This window comes from Osmia bicornis, chromosome 9 (genome assembly GCF_907164935.1).
Source record: "Osmia bicornis bicornis chromosome 9, iOsmBic2.1, whole genome shotgun sequence".
Lineage (NCBI taxonomy): Eukaryota > Metazoa > Arthropoda > Insecta > Hymenoptera > Megachilidae > Osmia > Osmia bicornis.
Window position 1 is genome coordinate 6,182,968 of NC_060224.1, and position 17,196 is coordinate 6,200,163.

Below are 17,196 nucleotides of genomic sequence, written 5' to 3' on the forward strand. Positions count from 1 at the left end.
CATCCCCTTGTCGATAGGAAATATATGGCTATTCATAGTCTGACTATATACAGGTTCGTTCTACTTAGAAATATGTAACAATTGAAAATTGAAAAATTTCTGTACCTGTATACGTTTGTTAAAACGAGCCATTTATTTCTTACGAAGCTGATAGAGGAGCAAGCATTCAATTGAACTCGTTGAAACGAACGGGGTGCGTTTTTTACCTCGAGCATCGAACGATTCCACGAACACGCGACACACTTTTTAGCTCGGAGTGCGTGTCACGCGTGTCGTCAGGTGGTGAAACGTTCAGCCGATTCATCGTCGCCTATCCGAGGAGAAACGTGGAGGCGCCATTGGTGGTGCCCGACCACGAGGGAGCACAGACGACAATGCCAACCGTACCGCCACGTTTCTGCATCTGCATACACGCCGCATCCGAGTAAGTACGCTCACGTAAGTACGTGCACTTCAATCATCGTTCTCACACCCCGTCGCGCGCCATCGCACCTTCGCCTCTTTTTCGCCTCTGATCTTTCCACGAGCGCCTTTCACCCGTGGAACGATTCCATCCTCCCTCCCTCCACCTCCTCGTACCTCCCTCTTTATCTCTACACCCTTGGCTTTCTCATTTTAGTTGTATTCCGCTTGCACTCTGTCCTTTCTTCTCGGCCCTCTTTGCTTCCTTTACTGTCTTCCTTCTTTTCTTTCTTTTTTTTATCTCTCTCCTTCTTTTTTTTCTCTGCCCGACCAACCCCCTCGCGGGGGACACACTCGGTGCCCTTTCGTCGACCGTAGGGACTCGATCGTATCGAGGCTACTGTCTAGAATCTGCATCCTTGCCTGCGGTCTCGTTTGATAACAGACACTGCTGGCAAGTGTCCTTTAGAGGTATCGCGCTTCCACGTTTATTCCCGCTTGCTCTTTTCTTATCTAACCCTCCGACGTTCGACGTTTTGCCTTTTCACCGGAACTTTGTTGTCGGATCGATTGAAAGAGACTTGCTCTGTTACGTTGCGCGTCGAATGCTATTCGATTTGATTTTATTCGATTAACAGAGCAACGCGTGTCGTAATTTCACCGTACCTACTTTCACGCGTCGGGAAACATTGAACTTACTTGAAAAGGATTTATTTCTCAGAATCGCGTCGAAACCAGTGTTTCTGTGTACCGTTAAATCTCCGGGTTTGTTTGCGGTCTCCTTTGAGTTTCAGTTCCATCCCCTCTTGTCTAGAACCATGAAACTCGACGCGAATTGCACGGATTCTGAGTTGGTTGTTCGGCCAATTCCGAGACAAGTGACACGGATTGCAATCTCGTATCACGCTGAAAGTCGGTTTGCAAGGGGAAATATAAATGTTTATGTATCGGGGGGAAAAAAGGAAATGTCTGCCTCGGGAAACGATAGAGGAGACAACGAGGACAGATTGCTCAACGACGTCGAAGAAATTAGCAACGCATGAAGGAGAACGCCACGGGTGGATTAAACGCGGTTCAACTGATTAAACACGATTTATATTGGCGTTAATAAGCGATGGCATTGAATATTTAAAGCGACTCATTAACTCGGTAATTGCGATGAAACGTTGTTGCCCGCGAGAGGAGCGTTGATCGATCGATTTCAATTTCGTTCCTTTTTTATTCAACGTTTCCCTATCGCTAACAAGCCGATCGGAAAATTCAGCTGTTCGTCGATATCGCTTTTCTAGAAAGAAAGAATAAATAAAAGGGAAAATCTACTTCTTTCCATTTCGTGTTCTGTTCTGCATGAAGGGGAGGAAACAAAATGCTATCGCGCATCGCGTCGTCAAATGTCAAAGAATCTTTTACCCTTTTTATTTTCATACTCGATGTAGGAAAAAAGTCGTAAATCAATTTTCGATCGCGACGAATGCATTTTCACACCTTTGGAAAATTCTCCCTTACCCCTCAATTAGCCTCTGGCACACCTTCTAAATAGAGATTTCTCGTATTCGAAAAATTGTATTAGGATCCTGTTTGTCGAAAATTCATCGGCTCATTGTCGGCTGGAATCTAGAGTCGAATTGCACTCCACCTCCTCCCGGTCTGTCCCTCTTCTTCGATCAGCACCCCGTACCCGAGGTAATTTAACACGTGAGGGGATGACAACGGTCTCGAAGCCCGTGTCCTTCGAGCTCTCGTAAGTGACGATCGTGTTACACCGGTGAACTCACGAATCTTTGCGAAGAATCTATTCTTCGTCCACCCTTCGATGATTGGTCTCATTACTCCTGCCCCGGTTTAAGTTTTTTTTTTTCCAAATTTCGTCAGAACATTTTAGAGGATAGGTAATGTAAAAGGAAATTAAATTTCCACACTTTTTAATGAATTCCATTTATTACTGAAAAACAATTATAATTTCGGACATTGAGACAATATTTTGATAACAATGTGTGAATAATGTAAATTTAATTTTCATACGCAACTTCGTATAAATAAATGGTATATTTGTTCCATTACTCTGGGACGTATATATTTATATAAACTAAAGCAGAAATTTCGTATAAAGATTGGAAATTACAATGGTACATCGGGGGGTTAATTGTGGAAAAAGCATACGATATGATACCCTTAGCGCGCATTACATAGAAGGTAAAAGTGGGTCATTGAAAATGAACCGATATAAGTCTCGAGAGCGTTTGAAAATAATTTTTATTACTCGTTTCATTCTAACTAAAATTTGTAAAATTGACGCGGCGATCATTCTGAATGGAACAACCTTTGCTTAACGTAAGGGGGTTGCTTTGAAAGAGCCAGTCTGCCATCGTTATTGTCTCCAAACGAATCCCATGATCGATTCAAGCTCGCCATCAAAACACAAGGCAAAGCTATTCCTCCGGAGAATAGACGTGCTCTTCCATGTCGACGGGGGTCTAGGACCCCCCGAAGAGCGGGTTGTCTTTATCATGGTCCACGTAAAACGTGGTGGTTCAATAAACAAACAAAAAATCAGTAATTCCTAATGGTTGGACGCTCGCGGTGGCACGAAAAGGGATCGAGTTGTTAGTAAATTAAAAGAGATCCTTGATCCAAGGGAAATCGCGTGACCCAGAACGTCTGTTGAAGCAGTCGCAAACGCGTTCACGCGAGTTGCGGCTAATTCACGTGATTCGCGATGGAACACAATCGATAGGACGGCTTAATTGACCCGGCCGCAGAGGCTGCTTTCGTTCGTTTCAAGCTTCATCGTCCAGGTAATCGAGTTAATTACCAGACTGATAAAGCGCGAACGACTTTTCGCGACAGCTGCGCGGTAAAAAAGAAAGAGGCCAGACTACGCAGATGACGGCCAATTTATGGCGGCCATTATCGCGGACGCGATCCTTCCGTGACCGTTATTATGTGCCTCCACAGGAGCTGGACAATTACTCTAATGGAATAATTTTTTGGAAAATCTATCGCGTTGGACAGCTCTACGCGGCCACACCCTGAACGACGCTTTCTCGATCAGAAGCTCGTTAAACAAAGAATTTCCTCTCTTCTTTTTTATGGAAGGCACGAACACCGTGGAAGAGGAATAATTAGAAGGGAGATGTTACGATAAGAGTTTGATCGAGACCATATCGTGTAAAGGGAAATGACTATACAAATGTTGATTAATCTAATTGATCTCTTTCGCGCGTTCTAATTATTCGATTCGAGAAGAGATCGGCGGGTGATATTTCTGTATCGAAAAACGAGCCTGAAAATCGTTCGATTTGCATTTGCTGACGGACCCGGGCCGAAAGTCGAATCCCGCAGGAAGATTGACGCGTTACGCGAGGCTGGAAATAAATAGAGGAGAGGAAAAAGGGAGGCTTATACCGCGCTGCCAGATCGAATTGCTTTTTACAGCGGACGGTCGCGAGGTATCGAACGTGTCCCACGTTTCTGTGCTGGTACGGCAATCGTGTACGTGTAGGTAAGACGCCCCCGTGTGTACATTATTCGTGTTTCAGTGTTCACATGGTCGGTTAGTGTGTAGACGAACACGTTCCGGGGGCATAGGATGCGTGTGGGGCGCGGCGCACAAGCATAAAAGAGCAAGCGAAAAAGGGAGCCTCTTTTTAATCTAGCGACGATTCGCAACCCCCTGCTCCTTTTATAGTTACGTGCTTAGTGCTTATACCCATTCACTCTGTCTCTCTCTCTCATCGTTCCTCTTTCTCCTCTTTGTCGTCGTGTCAGAGCTGGCTCTCTTCTGTGACCGAAGACCTGGACCAGTCTTCTTCTTGCGGACCTCCGTCCGTCGGGACCAACCACGATCTTTACTACTTGCCGTTTCGAAGTAGTCGAAGCCTCTCTGCTTCCTCCCCGTTTCTCTCTGAGAATTTTTATCCAGGCAACTGAAGGTTAAACGAAAGAAAATTTTATATTTTAACCCGTTCACTGCCAGGCAAATTTAGGGCATTACCCTGGGCGCTAAGATTTTATTTTAAGGAAATGTAAGTTATTATTTTGATAATAAAATGTGTTATTGTGTAAATTTGTTTGAAAAAAAGGCTTTATAAGTTTATACTTGTTCCATGACGAATTGCAACCAATCTAAATCTCGTAGCTGGCAGTGAATGGGTTAAGGTAATTAAAAATTTCGTACATCCTGTTTCTTTCAAACTGGAAGCTTCGAAATTAACTTCAATTTCTCCTCTTCCTTCCTCCGAAAATTACATCCTTTTGTTTCTTTTTTCCTTTTTTAATTCGTCAGTTTTTCATACACCAGTCAGCTCGAACACACGCATTGAACGCGTACAATGGTCGAGTGATCGTATTACCATTCACAATACACCAGCAACGGGGATTAATGCGAAAAGCGGCACTAATCAACCCTTTTGGCGAAATTGCAATCGGCATAGTTGCGGCTTCGCTCGATTTCCTTACATTTCTCCATTCTCTTCGACTATTATCGAATTCCGTAAATACTCCTGGCTCCTCGGATTGGATTAAAATTATTGTTTATCGTGATTGAACGAGCTAAAAACAAGCAATTAATCTAGTCGTATCTAGTGTATCGTTTAGTATGTTCTCCTTCATCTGGCTTTTCGTTTTTCTTTTTTTCTATAACCATAATTATCTGCTGTGCATGTGTATCGTTGTCTCCCGCGTTCAGGCTGAAACGCGGCGAAAAAGAGATCGCACGCAGCAAGTAAATGGATGGATGGAACCAGGGCGAAAAAGGGTGCCTTTGAGCCGACGAGTCCGTTGCTGCCAGATTAATTAACGAAGCACTCGCCCGGGGTCCGGAAAAGGATCAACAACTCTGATACCGGGATACCGGGTGCTAATAGACAGGTGGCCCTATCTGTTTAACCATCGTTCTTCTCCTCGATCGATCCTCGACACTCGACGATTACCAGTCGATCATCGTTGCACTTCGTTCAGAGATCAATTATCCCTTTCTGAAGTGATCAGATTTTCATTTCCTTCAAGAATCCGTCGAAAATCGATCGATTAGAAAATTCAATTAATTACAGAAGGGAATTAAAGCCCATACGAGGGGTGGAGTGAAAGTATGGCGCTATTTAAAAAATACTTCAATTTACCTGCGCAGAGGAAGGCTTGGATAACCGTACCGGTACAATATTAATCCATACGCGTTCTCGTTTCCCATTATTCCCCCTTTTTCGCCGCGTTCCGATGCACCAATCGCTCGACTGATTGCTCGACTCGCGGCAATTGCAATTACCATTCGTCCTCTCTAACCGGATGGCAACTTTCATTTCACATGAAAGTCGTCGCTCGTCGCGACGAGATCGATCAACGGAGAATTCATTGAACGGAATAAGTAATCGATTCGAGCATTATCAGTCGCCCTTACCTTCCATCCATCCTACCTACGTTACCGCGAAACTGGAAAGAAATGAATGTTGAAACATCAGATAGGAACGTGTACTAATTATCCGGGGTAATCTTAAACTCGACGATACACGCGGTCACGAGTTTTATTCCCTGTTTAAAAGTGCCCTCGTGTCAAAGGTTCGAACGCAAAGGTCCATCTAAGTAATTACTGAAGCTTAGGAGCGTCACAGTTGGGGTCACCGATGTCGATTAAACGCGAGATAAGATACAACTGTTCCACCTCTGCACGAAATCGTCGCAGAGAGTGTCTACTACTTTCCGCGATGTTTTCAGTCGAATCAACCCTTCGGACAGCAAATGCATCGAACGCTTTTCGGTTCCTCGATCGTTGTTTCTATTTCCTTAACCCTTTAACGTCTGCCAAAGCTAACTACTCAATGCTGCCTACAACATTGAGGCAAATCAAGGAAATTGAAACATTATGCATGTATTATATTTACAGATTCCCGGTTGTGCAAATTCTAATTGAAATTATACTTAAAATTCAATCGTAATAGAGTTCAGTTTTTTCATATTAGAACTGTAGGTGCGTCACGAGTCAGACTTCGTCAAAGTACGTCACGGGGTTTAATTACTATTTCCTTTTTTTATTATCTTTCTATAGTCGAATCGAAGAAAAGAGCGGATCAGAGGAAGGAGTGGTGCGCTTTCGCGCTGACAAAAGAGCGGCGCGTGTGCACGCGTCGCGTCGTCTGCGATCGCGAAGCACCGTCGGAACAATCGGATCGAGGACGCGTGTACGGGTAGCGTCGCGTCGCGTCGCGGTGCTTCGTCGGTACGCGTCAATGCGACCAAAGACGAAAATTAAGTCGTTCGTCCCCCCTTCTGCGTTACCCTCGAACCCACTAATAGATCGCTCCTCTACTCCGGGCAAGCTATCAGCGTTGACCCCCACGCTCGCCGGATAAGCGACTGAAAATAACCCCAAGAGACCAGAAAGACCCCCCTGGTTCCCCGACAGCCTTTCGAATACAAGCCGGTGCATCTGTTCCTATTCTGAAAGGAACGAATGACTCCGACAATTAGAGAAGAGGAGCAGAGATCCCGGTGAAACGCTTGCCAGCAAAGCCCGTTCTGCTCGGTGCTTCTTTTCTTGCTCACGATCGCGGAGATTGCGACCCCTATGCCGTCGATGAAACGAGGAAAGGGGATGAATCGGCTTGATTAAATCCGTGGAACGATTATCGTACGTTTCGATAAGAATTAGACAAAGAAACTTGGAAATTAAAAGGAAATTTTGTCGATTGAATAATTAATTCCATGACGCTTGTGGATTTAATCAAATGGTACTTATGGTACATATAGCGAAATAATGGCCCCGGGCCAATTATCTAAATTTGAAAATCCAATTCCAATTAACAACGCCATTAAGCGAGCTTTGACAGATACGTTAAACAGACACAATGGCACGTGAACGTAAATACCAAAACACCGGGTTTATTGTTTAATTCACTAGGCAGAAGGGCAATAGTCACAAAGACACATTTAACTAACGGTTCAACATGTATACCATTGTTTTGATCGGGTTTGAGTGGATACAATTAGATCACGCTGGGTAGTTTCGTCCCGAACAGAGTCCGATTGGCTTCGTTTTACGTACCGGCTAACGCATACGCCAATACCGGTTGCAGTTTTAACGTGCAACGAGAACGACCCTGGCGTGTCGCGAATCTCTTTTCATCGATCTGATGACCACCTCGTCCATTCGTGCGGTAAGTGGATAGGGTGGGCCGGTGATGCCTCGTCGGACGGTCTAGCTACACCGGGGGTTCGTTCATTTAATACCCAACCGAGTGATTTTTTCTCTTTTTTTTTTTTTACTTTCCTTAACCGCTGCTGAACGCACTGAAATGCATATCCCTCGTTAGATAATCATCTCTTCGTTTTAGGTGAAATTGAAACGCGTTGTTTAATTCTTTCGTTACCATCTCCACTTGACGACTTTTGCAAGTAATTCTTTTCGCTTTGAATCAACGAATTGATCGAACGTTTCCGCATCGGCGATCCCGAATACACTTCACGGCAAAAGCTCAAAGACCCTCGGCGATTTCTAGTAACGAACGAGCCTGAAAGAAGGTAACACGCGCGAATCGGGTAGAAATCGTGAGAGGAGTGTGGAATCGGTAAAAGAAAAAAGGAGGCCAGTGCACGAGCAGAGGTGGAATTTCAGGAGAGCATCGGCTAATCCGATTAGCCGATCAACCCCGAATACGCTGGCAGCCCGTAACCGGAAAGCCAGCGTGAAAGTGCTAAACGAGCAATAAGGAAGTAATAGCAATGCTCAAAGCAAGAGAAACCGCCCCCTTCCCAACCCCTAGGAACATCGGCATGGACGGGCCAGGAAAGGACGGGGAACGGTAGAAGGGAGGGATGGAAGAACGGTACCGCGCGCAATTACGGATTTTGAGTGACAGATGCTCGCCCAGTCGGCAGTCGGAAGATTAAAACAAGTAATCAAAGCCCCAGTAGCCACCCCGGGATGGATATGGATGGATGCATTGCCCCCACCGGGCAACCCCTCCGCTCTGTCTCCTCGTTTTCGTGGCCGCGCCACCGCGTTTCCCTCCTTTCCTCTTCAAACTCCGCCTGCGTCGAGTCAGCGAGGGTAACCCCAGCTACTATATAATATCCACCTATCAAGCCGCGCTCTGAATGCTCCTTTAAGAAAATGTTCCTTTTTCGCGGAGCAGTCGCTAGCTGGGAGGTTATTAGACCGTCCCACCCCAACGTGGCAGGGGTGAAAAGAACGAGATGGAGAGAAAAGAGGGTGGAGAGGCGAAAGATGCTCAAACGTCCCGAGGTTCTATTTCATGAGAAACGATAGAGGATGCTCTTTGACGATCGCACTCGCTTCGATCGATCGGCCAACAATAACCAATCGGTTATATACTTGGATATCATTCTTCCTTTTTTCTCCTTTACCTCTTTTTTTCGATAAAGCTGTATAGATCACAGAGACTAACGAAGTTACATTTGTTACCATTAACGCGAACAAGGTTTTTCATTCCTCTTCGATTGAAATCGAATGTTAATTACGGTGTAAATAAGCAGGGACAAATGTTTAGGTGGTTTAAGCGTTAGTTACCGAACAACAAGAGGAGCAATTAGAACGAGAAGCCGTACGGTTGCAGCTCCAACAATCGCGGGGGTAGAACAAACCGGTGGCGATAGACTAGGAAGTCGATTAGGGCAGGAAAATCCGTCCGCCTGGCGACGACATAATCCACGCTCGCTTTTAATCGAACGGGCATTGCAGACGATATCGTCGTGCAAGTGATTCAATAGTCGTTACGTTCAAATAAAATACACAAAACAATGATTTAACTTGTTCAAAGAACGAAGCGCGGGAATCGATGAAACAAGAATTTGTCTTGTTATAGTGGTTGCAATTTAATCCGTAAGCTTCTTTGCGATAGTTCCCGACGTGCTGCGATTTCAACGTTCGTATTCCCGATTTTTCAGCTGGAAAACCGAAAAAAAAAAGGAAACTATCGCGGTAGAAAACACGTGGTAACGATGATAGAGGCATATGTGAAAAATCGAAATTCTCAGCTTTTCGTCTATGCGCTCCGATGCTTGGAGTGCATTTACGCATTCCCAAATGGGAAAACAAAAAGGGCAGATAAAAGAGTGGTGAAAAATAGGGAACACGTGTTTCGAGTTTTTAATCATTCAGACGATAGACGGGAAACGCGTTTCGTTGATATTCGTTTGCCCGGTTGTGTAACGCCTCGATCTCTGAAATTTCATTTACGACGCTTCAGAGACACGTCCTCGGCTCCGTCGTCCCTTGAATATGTTTAATCTTGAGATTTCGACTCGCAAAGGACAGGATTGGATTTTGTAGGGCGAAAGAGGATGAGCCGTTTATCTCGGGCGTCGCTTTTCAGTTTTTCCTCGCTTCCCACTCTATATCTTATACCGTCCGTCACCCCGGACCTCATCTCTGGTTACTTTATCCCTTCCTTTGGGGCGTCACCGGCATTGGTATCTTCTTCGCGGAAATAATAAGCTCTCTCTTATAAATTCATCGCGTGCACCCTGGTTAGAGAAACGGGATCCTTTTTGATAGCGCCAAGTATTGCCAGTGATGGTGAGAAATTGCCCTTTAATTACTAAAAGCATCGTGTTTTCATCTGATCAAGGAAGTTAAGTTCCCTTAGTATTGGTAGTTTCTCACTTTAAAATCATAAAACTTCGTTGAACAGAGAAATATAAACTGGATAATGGCGTGGTTCTAAAATAATTTAGTATTATAAAATATTACTGTATTATTATATTCCTGTTCCTTTTTATACTTAAGTCCGAGGGGAAGTGCTTTTGTATTGGAAATGTGATAGAATAAGTGTAATCCTGAATAGACTTGCAGAGATTCGACTCGTTAATACTTCCATTGGCACAAAGAATCAAATTAACCAGCATAAGATTACCGTTCCCCATCTGTGATGCTTCTCCAGATTCCATTCTAGAATCCTTTACATCACTCGTGTACGTACGAGCGTTTACGCACCTTTTTCTTTCCCTCTTACTTTCAATCCGGCCACCACAAACCCTTGTGCTCTTTGCTTTTGATTGAAGAGACCGAGTGTACCCTCGCCCTTGCTACAATAATCTTACCCTATGATGGACTCGATTGCTTGCACATCCATACAACGTATTACCAAAAAAAAAGATTAGAGAAATTAAATAAATGAAAATTAGAAAGAATGATATTTCAGGTATTTCTATTAATATTTTACTTATATTACATTACAATGCATTACACATTATTTGTTCGTAAAAAAGAATTCACAGTCGACGTTTAATTTACTGATTCAAAATATTCCTTGCTATCCTTTGGATTTGGCTTGATGGTTTTAGAATCTGGCTGCCAATTGGCAGGACAAACTTCTCCATGTTTTTCAACAAACTGGAATGCCTTAATTAGTCTCAATGTTTCATCCACGCTTCTTCCCACTGGCAAATCATTCACACTAAGTTGCTTCAATATTCCCTCTTTGTCTATGATGAATAGACCTCGTAAGGAAATTCCAGCATCTTGAATGAGGACATTATATCTGGCTGATATTTCTTTATTGAAATCACTGAGAAGAGGGTAACCCAAATCTCCACCTAATCCTCCTTGTTTTCTTGATGTATTAATCCATGCTAAATGACTGAAATGGGAATCTGTAGAAACTCCAATCACTTGTGTATTCAAAGCTTTGAACTCTGAGATTTTTTCGCTAAACGCTATTAATTCAGTGGGGCATACAAACGTGCTACAAATAAAATGTTAGGATTAATTTCAAAATAATAGTGACAAATTTTTAACTACTATAAATTGACAACTTACAAATCTAAGGGATAAAAGAAAAGAACAACATATTTTCCCTTATAGTCGCTCAGTTTTATTTCTTTGAAGTCACCATTGACTACAGCAGTCCCAGAAAAATCTGGTGCAGGTTTCTGAACCTGTGGTCGATCAGAAAGAAGCTTGGAACTAAAGGAAAAGTTACGAGCATGTTCTAACAATATTGGATTCCTAGTATTCACAGAAGTTGATGCCGTGGTAAAGACCTGTAAATGCAACATGCATATAATTATACTTACGACTGCATAAATATTAATTAAAAGGAAAAATAAACTTTGAAAAATCTTTCTCTTTTACGATTCACGTGTTCCAATAAACTAAATAAATCATTACCTTTCTTAGGTTAAATAACTTACCGCTTTACAAGCTCGAGGGCTCAAAGACACTAGTAGTCGAAGCATTATTAATATACGAATTATTGATAAACGCCCACACAAAAATATTCAAATAGAAAAAAATTGTCACTCTTAGAAATTGCAGAATTACTCCTCTGAACAGTGAATATTGAACACAAAGATTTTTGCGTTCAACACTCGTAAAGGTTATATAACTCACTTTTCATACAAGTAGAACATTTTAATAAAAGACAATGCAGAAAACCTCTGATAACATAATGTTTGCTTCAACTTCGCTTATGTTTATTTATTAATTTATTAAAAAGAGATTCTTAAATATCAGCAGTTAGCCTTTTTTAAAATTGCGTTTCTTGAAAGACATTGGGGAAAGGTCGAACTTTGGAATCGAAAATACTTCGATATATCTATCTATCGTATCGAAACAGTATCGATAATACATCGAGATATCAGGCTGTGAGGATCGTTTAATTAAATTTAAAATCAGTCAATAAAACCATATTTTATTCAAATAACAATGTTATAAGTTTATATACTTTTTTTATATATATATATATAAATTCAACTTACGATCATTACATTTAAATTAAAAATGTTTGGTTTCTCCTACAATGCGAAATATCACACTATTCATTGTTAAACAGCATTTAACTCTTTAATTAAATAATAACTGATTAGAAAATTTATTCATTGTTGGTGAAACCAGATACGCGTTAGAAATAGATTTTTATTTCTAACATTTGAAACTAAACTGAGATTGACATTAAACGTTACTTCCAATTAAAAAAAGAAAAAAATGGAAGTCCGTTACTTGGTCGCACTTTGATTTTGAAGAATGAAAATAAAGTATACAATTGCTCCTTGCATGTATCTTTAAGGTGATAACCTTTTTCCGTTTTCAACGTTGCAATTTTAATTTGTACAGTACTGAGCATGGTAGGCTTCCCCAGGGAAAATGGCAATGCCCCGGGCTCCCATAGGTTTTCACGGGTACCCGGGTTCCGGGTCCTCTTCGGAGGCCTCCCCTTTCTCGGGCTTCCAGGGTCTGGATCCTCTCGGGAGGACGATGAGGTGGAGGACCCCATGTACATACATATATAAGGCCCGTGGCCGCCCACTACTTGCGTATAAACGTTTACGCGGAAAAATTTAAATTTGAATTACATTGTTTCTAAATCACTTTTAATAATGATTATAATTACTATTTTAATAATATCATCAAAATTAAGGTTTTAAAAATTCCTGCTCCTTCTATATCGTCATTGTCCCTATGGAAGCTTACTTTGATCGATACAGTACTATCGTATTTCCAAGCTTAGTTAGAGAAACATTGTATACAAATCTATTTACTTTATACAAGATACACAAACCACGTACAGTACCCATGCGTACTGAAGTTTTTTCTCTATCCATAGAAACTGAATTTTTTTAAAAATCACCATCCAAACAGCGACAGAAATATTGACATATGTAACCATAATTTGACAACAATTTCTTTCTCTGTTCTTTAATTGGAAGCCGTAGCAGTTGCAGTTGGCGCAGGTGTTGTAGTAGACGTAGATTCCTCTGTAACGATTCGTCGATTTTTTTTTATCCTCTTCCATTCACCATTTGTGTAATTCATTTGGAAGTGTGTTTCAACTAACATTGGTACAGTTGTTCCGTCTGGTTGAGTCACTTCTTCTATGTTTTCCGAAAGCATTACCGTGACTATGTTACCAAGTTTTGGACATGGATTATCTAGTCGAACAATAATAGTCACGATTAACCTTATGTACATTGAAAGATATTCGGTAACTGCAAAAGTAAACACATACCTCTGGATCCTGCCATGAAACCTAATATAAGAGCTTTCTCTGGACGAGTTACTTTGTTGGCTGTTCTAAACATCTCTTGTGCTTCTAACATTTGCTCGCGCTGAAAGTATAATAAATAAATGAATGATTTTCCATATTTCCTCTGATACTTCTTGTTATATCGTAAGTGCTTTCACATACCGTAAGAGAAAGACCCTTTCTTGTATTTGCAGCTGCGTTAGCAGGTTGTGCGGTGGTTTGTATACGAATTTGCGTAACTGTTTGAGGTGGTCTGACCGTTTGCACTCCAACAGGTGTACTTTCAACTGGTGTAATGACAGTTGGTGTTGCAACAGGTAAAACTGTACTTGGTGTCGTAGGTGTACTTGATGTTGTAGCTATGTAATAAAAATTGAATATTTTTCATACATAACGTACACTAACGATATTATCTACATATTATATACGTAAACATACGAGTTACTGGAGTAGTTACTACTGATACTCCGCTTGGAGTAGTAGGTGTTGCATAAGACTGTACAGATACAACAGGAGTAATTGGAGTTGCAGGTGGATTGATTGAAGTTAATCCTTGAGCATATTCTGGAGTTGTTGATGTTTCTGTAGTAGTCGTTGTTGTTGTTGCAGCAGCAGCTGCTGCTGCTTGAGCTTCTGCCACCTTTTTTTGTTGCTCCTCTAATTCCATCATTCTCTTTCGTTTCTTTGCCTGAGCATATCCTAGAGGTTGCTCATTAATATCTAATAGTTTAATACCACCATCTTTACGCATTCTGTTACTGAGCGGTGTCCTTGTAGACATAGAGGAGCTTGTAAGAGATGGAGATCGAAAACCACTTGTGGGAACTCTACTAGGAATACCTTTTAAAGGTGCTGAAAACAATGCGTAATGTTGTAACATAACTTTTCTTCTATTCTTATTAAATAAAATAGAATAATTATACATGTAAACTTACTAGTGTCTGTCATTTTTCTGGGCATTCCTCTACTCCTTACAGGCACTGTAGGAGCAGTACTCTTTTTTAAATTGCTAGCTGCATCAGTACTCTTCTGAAGCAACTCTGCTCTTAATGCAGCACTTTTTGGTTTCCTCTTTAAAGTAAAGTGTTTAACTGGTGCAGGTTGTTGACCAACTACTGATGTAAGCGCAGTCTTATTAAGGTAATGACATTCTAATGGAAGCATAGCTGGATCATTTTGCTTTTTCAATAGCTTTCGAAGATCATTGACTAGCTCTCCAAAAATAGGTCTATGTTCATCTAGATCTGTGATGTCTGTATTTAAAGAACCAGTTGATGGAAAAGTTTTCATCGCTTCGGATAACATTGACACCCATAATTCACTATCCAATGATGCCACTTCAATGATTTCTTCCAACTCAACGCGCCACTACACAATTTATTAGAATTACAGATTATAAATCCAAATTATAAAAACATGTTTAGAATACAATATGTAATATTCTTATCAGCCATTCAATTTTTAAAAGCACCAACTACTATTTGTAAATTTAAATACCATTCCCTTGTGTACAAAATATTGGCCATAGTATACACGATTATTTACTAAACATTTCAAAAACATAATGTTGAAATAAAGAGACGAGTCTATAATGCGTACAAAAATATAATAAAACGTTTTCTATGAAAATTGTCATTGCAGATTTCTTCATTTGTATGTTAAAAAAAATATGCTCTTCAAAATTCACGCGCCTAAAATACTTGCAACAAACAAACTGCTTTACCTCCTCGACATTCCGTCTTGGTATGTGAAAAAATGAAAGAAGTAATTTGAGTTTAACTTGTGTTTGAAGGTCTGGAAAACAATCTTTAATGTTCCGTAGTACTTCTGCGTTAAGTTGCGAACAAATTGAACTTCCGGTCCAGCTATCATTTGACGTTCCAAGCTTGTTATGAAGCCACAACGACGTATCACTGTCCCTCACATTCGCCATATTGGAGTCGTTTGTTTCATGCATTTGACGTACATTACCGTGGCGCGCCACATGTTATTCCCGCCATAAAATAACGTGACACAATTCATATAATATATAAATTGTAGATATTGTACTCGGCTGCAAGAAATGTGTTCACTACAAATTATTTATAGTAAATCGATGTATAATTTCCTACTCCTTTGAAATCTATGATATTGAAAGCCACTTCATTATCCTTATAAAATAATATAATTGTTGTATACTAAGAAATATGTACATTGAAAACAGTATTAAACTAGTAGGAATGATGTGAAAATCAGCCAGTATTTTAACAAAGGATTTTCCCGCGGATACAAATGGCGTCTTTTTAGCGCAACGTGATTTTTGTTTGTTGTCTATTTATTGTTTTATACATAAAGTTGGCAAAAATAATTTTCGAGAATGACCAATACGAATGGATTTTCAGATTCGCAAGAATCTGCGTTATTAGGAGAAGAAGAATATAAAGAACTGGAAAAAGAACTGTAAGAAATATAATTTCATTACAAAATATTCGTATTCATATTATTTTAATCTCTTTTTTTTAAACGTGTAACACATATTTTATTATCCAGCGAGTTCATCCCCTCATTCTGGACAGTAATTGAGACCAAAGTAGAAGAAGAAAAGCAAATGGGGGATGATGAACAATATTTTCAACCTGAAACATCTATTCCAGTAAAAGAAGAATTTCCGGGTCGTCATAACTTTCAAGTTTCTCTGGCTAATCAAGATTCAAGTAAACATTGGGTTGTAAGTATAGAATTAAATTATTAATTTATTACATATCCTAATGACTTAAATATGTCTTTTTTATTTTATACAGTACTCTCAGACATTAAAAAAAGTGTTCATTAACATGGAAGAAACATTACCCTTGCGATTTAAATGGGAGCCACCAATAGATGGTTTTCTTTTGCGTACTGCCATGGTTTTTAGTTTAGATCAATATGCTAGCGATCCAGTTAGAAGGTGTCATAATCACATGGCACCAAACAATTCAAGTAATAGAGATATAGATCCTAGAGTAATTAAACATGTTATTCGTTGCACAGATCATATGAGCATGTATGAGGAAAGGAATGAACATTTGTCTATAATAACACCCCTTCATACTCCACAACCTGGTTCACAGTATGTGCCAGTGGGTTTTAAGTTTTTATGTAAAAATAGTTGCCCGTCTGGTATGAATCGTAGACCTACAGAATTGATTTTCACTTTAGAAGATCGTAAGAGAAAAGTATTAGGTAGAAGAAGACTTCCTGTTAGAGTTTGTAGTTGTCCAAAAAGAGATAAGAAAAAGGAAGAAGCAGAGATAGTTGATGCACAACCTGATTTAAAGAAAAGAAAACTTTGTATGTCAGTTGGAAAAAAAATGATGCCTTCGTGTGATACTCATGTATTCAGTGTTCAGTTAAATATAGTTGGCAAAGAAAATTATTTGGCAGTATTAAAGTATGCATATGATATTATGGCAGGTCAAGCTTCCCGAACTGGACAATTTGAATTTTTTAAACCATACATGGACGATATATTACGTAAAACTCCGTGATGCATATTTGTATGAATTTTGTCTTTCATATGATCTTATGTGCCTTAAAAAAGGAAAATATTTTATATGTTTTAATGTTATCTATTTGTATACCTTACGAATTTAACATGCATGCCTTAATTAATAATGCATTTTATTCCATGTTGATTTAACATGGGATTATACTTTTCTATATTACATGCAATTTATAATGCATGCTAATATTTACTTAAGTATTCTTTTATTAACATTGTGATACTTCGACATTTTTATATTAAAATATAAATTTGTTAATAATAATAAATAAATAATTTTATTATTTTCTCAGATAA

At 40.1% G+C, this 17,196-nt stretch overlaps 3 protein-coding genes across 3 annotated transcripts; 1 reads left to right on the forward strand and 2 right to left on the reverse strand.

Annotated features, from left to right (window-relative positions):
* Window positions 1–10,545: 10,545 nt before the first annotated feature.
* LOC114879320 (peroxiredoxin-like) lies at window positions 10,546–11,946 on the reverse strand. Its single transcript, XM_029194146.2, has 3 exons — window positions 11,548–11,946; window positions 11,174–11,397; window positions 10,546–11,099 (listed from the first exon to the last, which is right to left on the reverse strand). The coding sequence occupies exons 1-3, from the start codon at window positions 11,590–11,592 to the stop codon at window positions 10,640–10,642; spliced, it is 729 nt and encodes a 242-aa protein (XP_029049979.1). The 5' UTR covers window positions 11,593–11,946; the 3' UTR covers window positions 10,546–10,639.
* A 156-nt stretch (window positions 11,947–12,102) lies between these two features.
* Window positions 12,103–15,336, reverse strand: LOC114879316 (negative elongation factor A-like). Its single transcript, XM_029194141.2, has 6 exons — window positions 15,103–15,336; window positions 14,315–14,747; window positions 13,818–14,231; window positions 13,542–13,738; window positions 13,362–13,461; window positions 12,103–13,284 (listed from the first exon to the last, which is right to left on the reverse strand). Exons 1-6 carry the CDS (start codon window positions 15,334–15,336, stop codon window positions 13,052–13,054), a joined length of 1,611 nt encoding a protein of 536 aa, XP_029049974.1. The 3' UTR covers window positions 12,103–13,051.
* A 287-nt stretch (window positions 15,337–15,623) lies between these two features.
* LOC114879319 (cellular tumor antigen p53) lies at window positions 15,624–17,193 on the forward strand. Its single transcript, XM_029194144.2, has 3 exons — window positions 15,624–15,818; window positions 15,909–16,086; window positions 16,160–17,193. Exons 1-3 carry the CDS (start codon window positions 15,736–15,738, stop codon window positions 16,883–16,885), a joined length of 987 nt encoding a protein of 328 aa, XP_029049977.1. The 5' UTR covers window positions 15,624–15,735; the 3' UTR covers window positions 16,886–17,193.
* The last annotated feature ends 3 nt before the right edge of the window (window positions 17,194–17,196 follow it).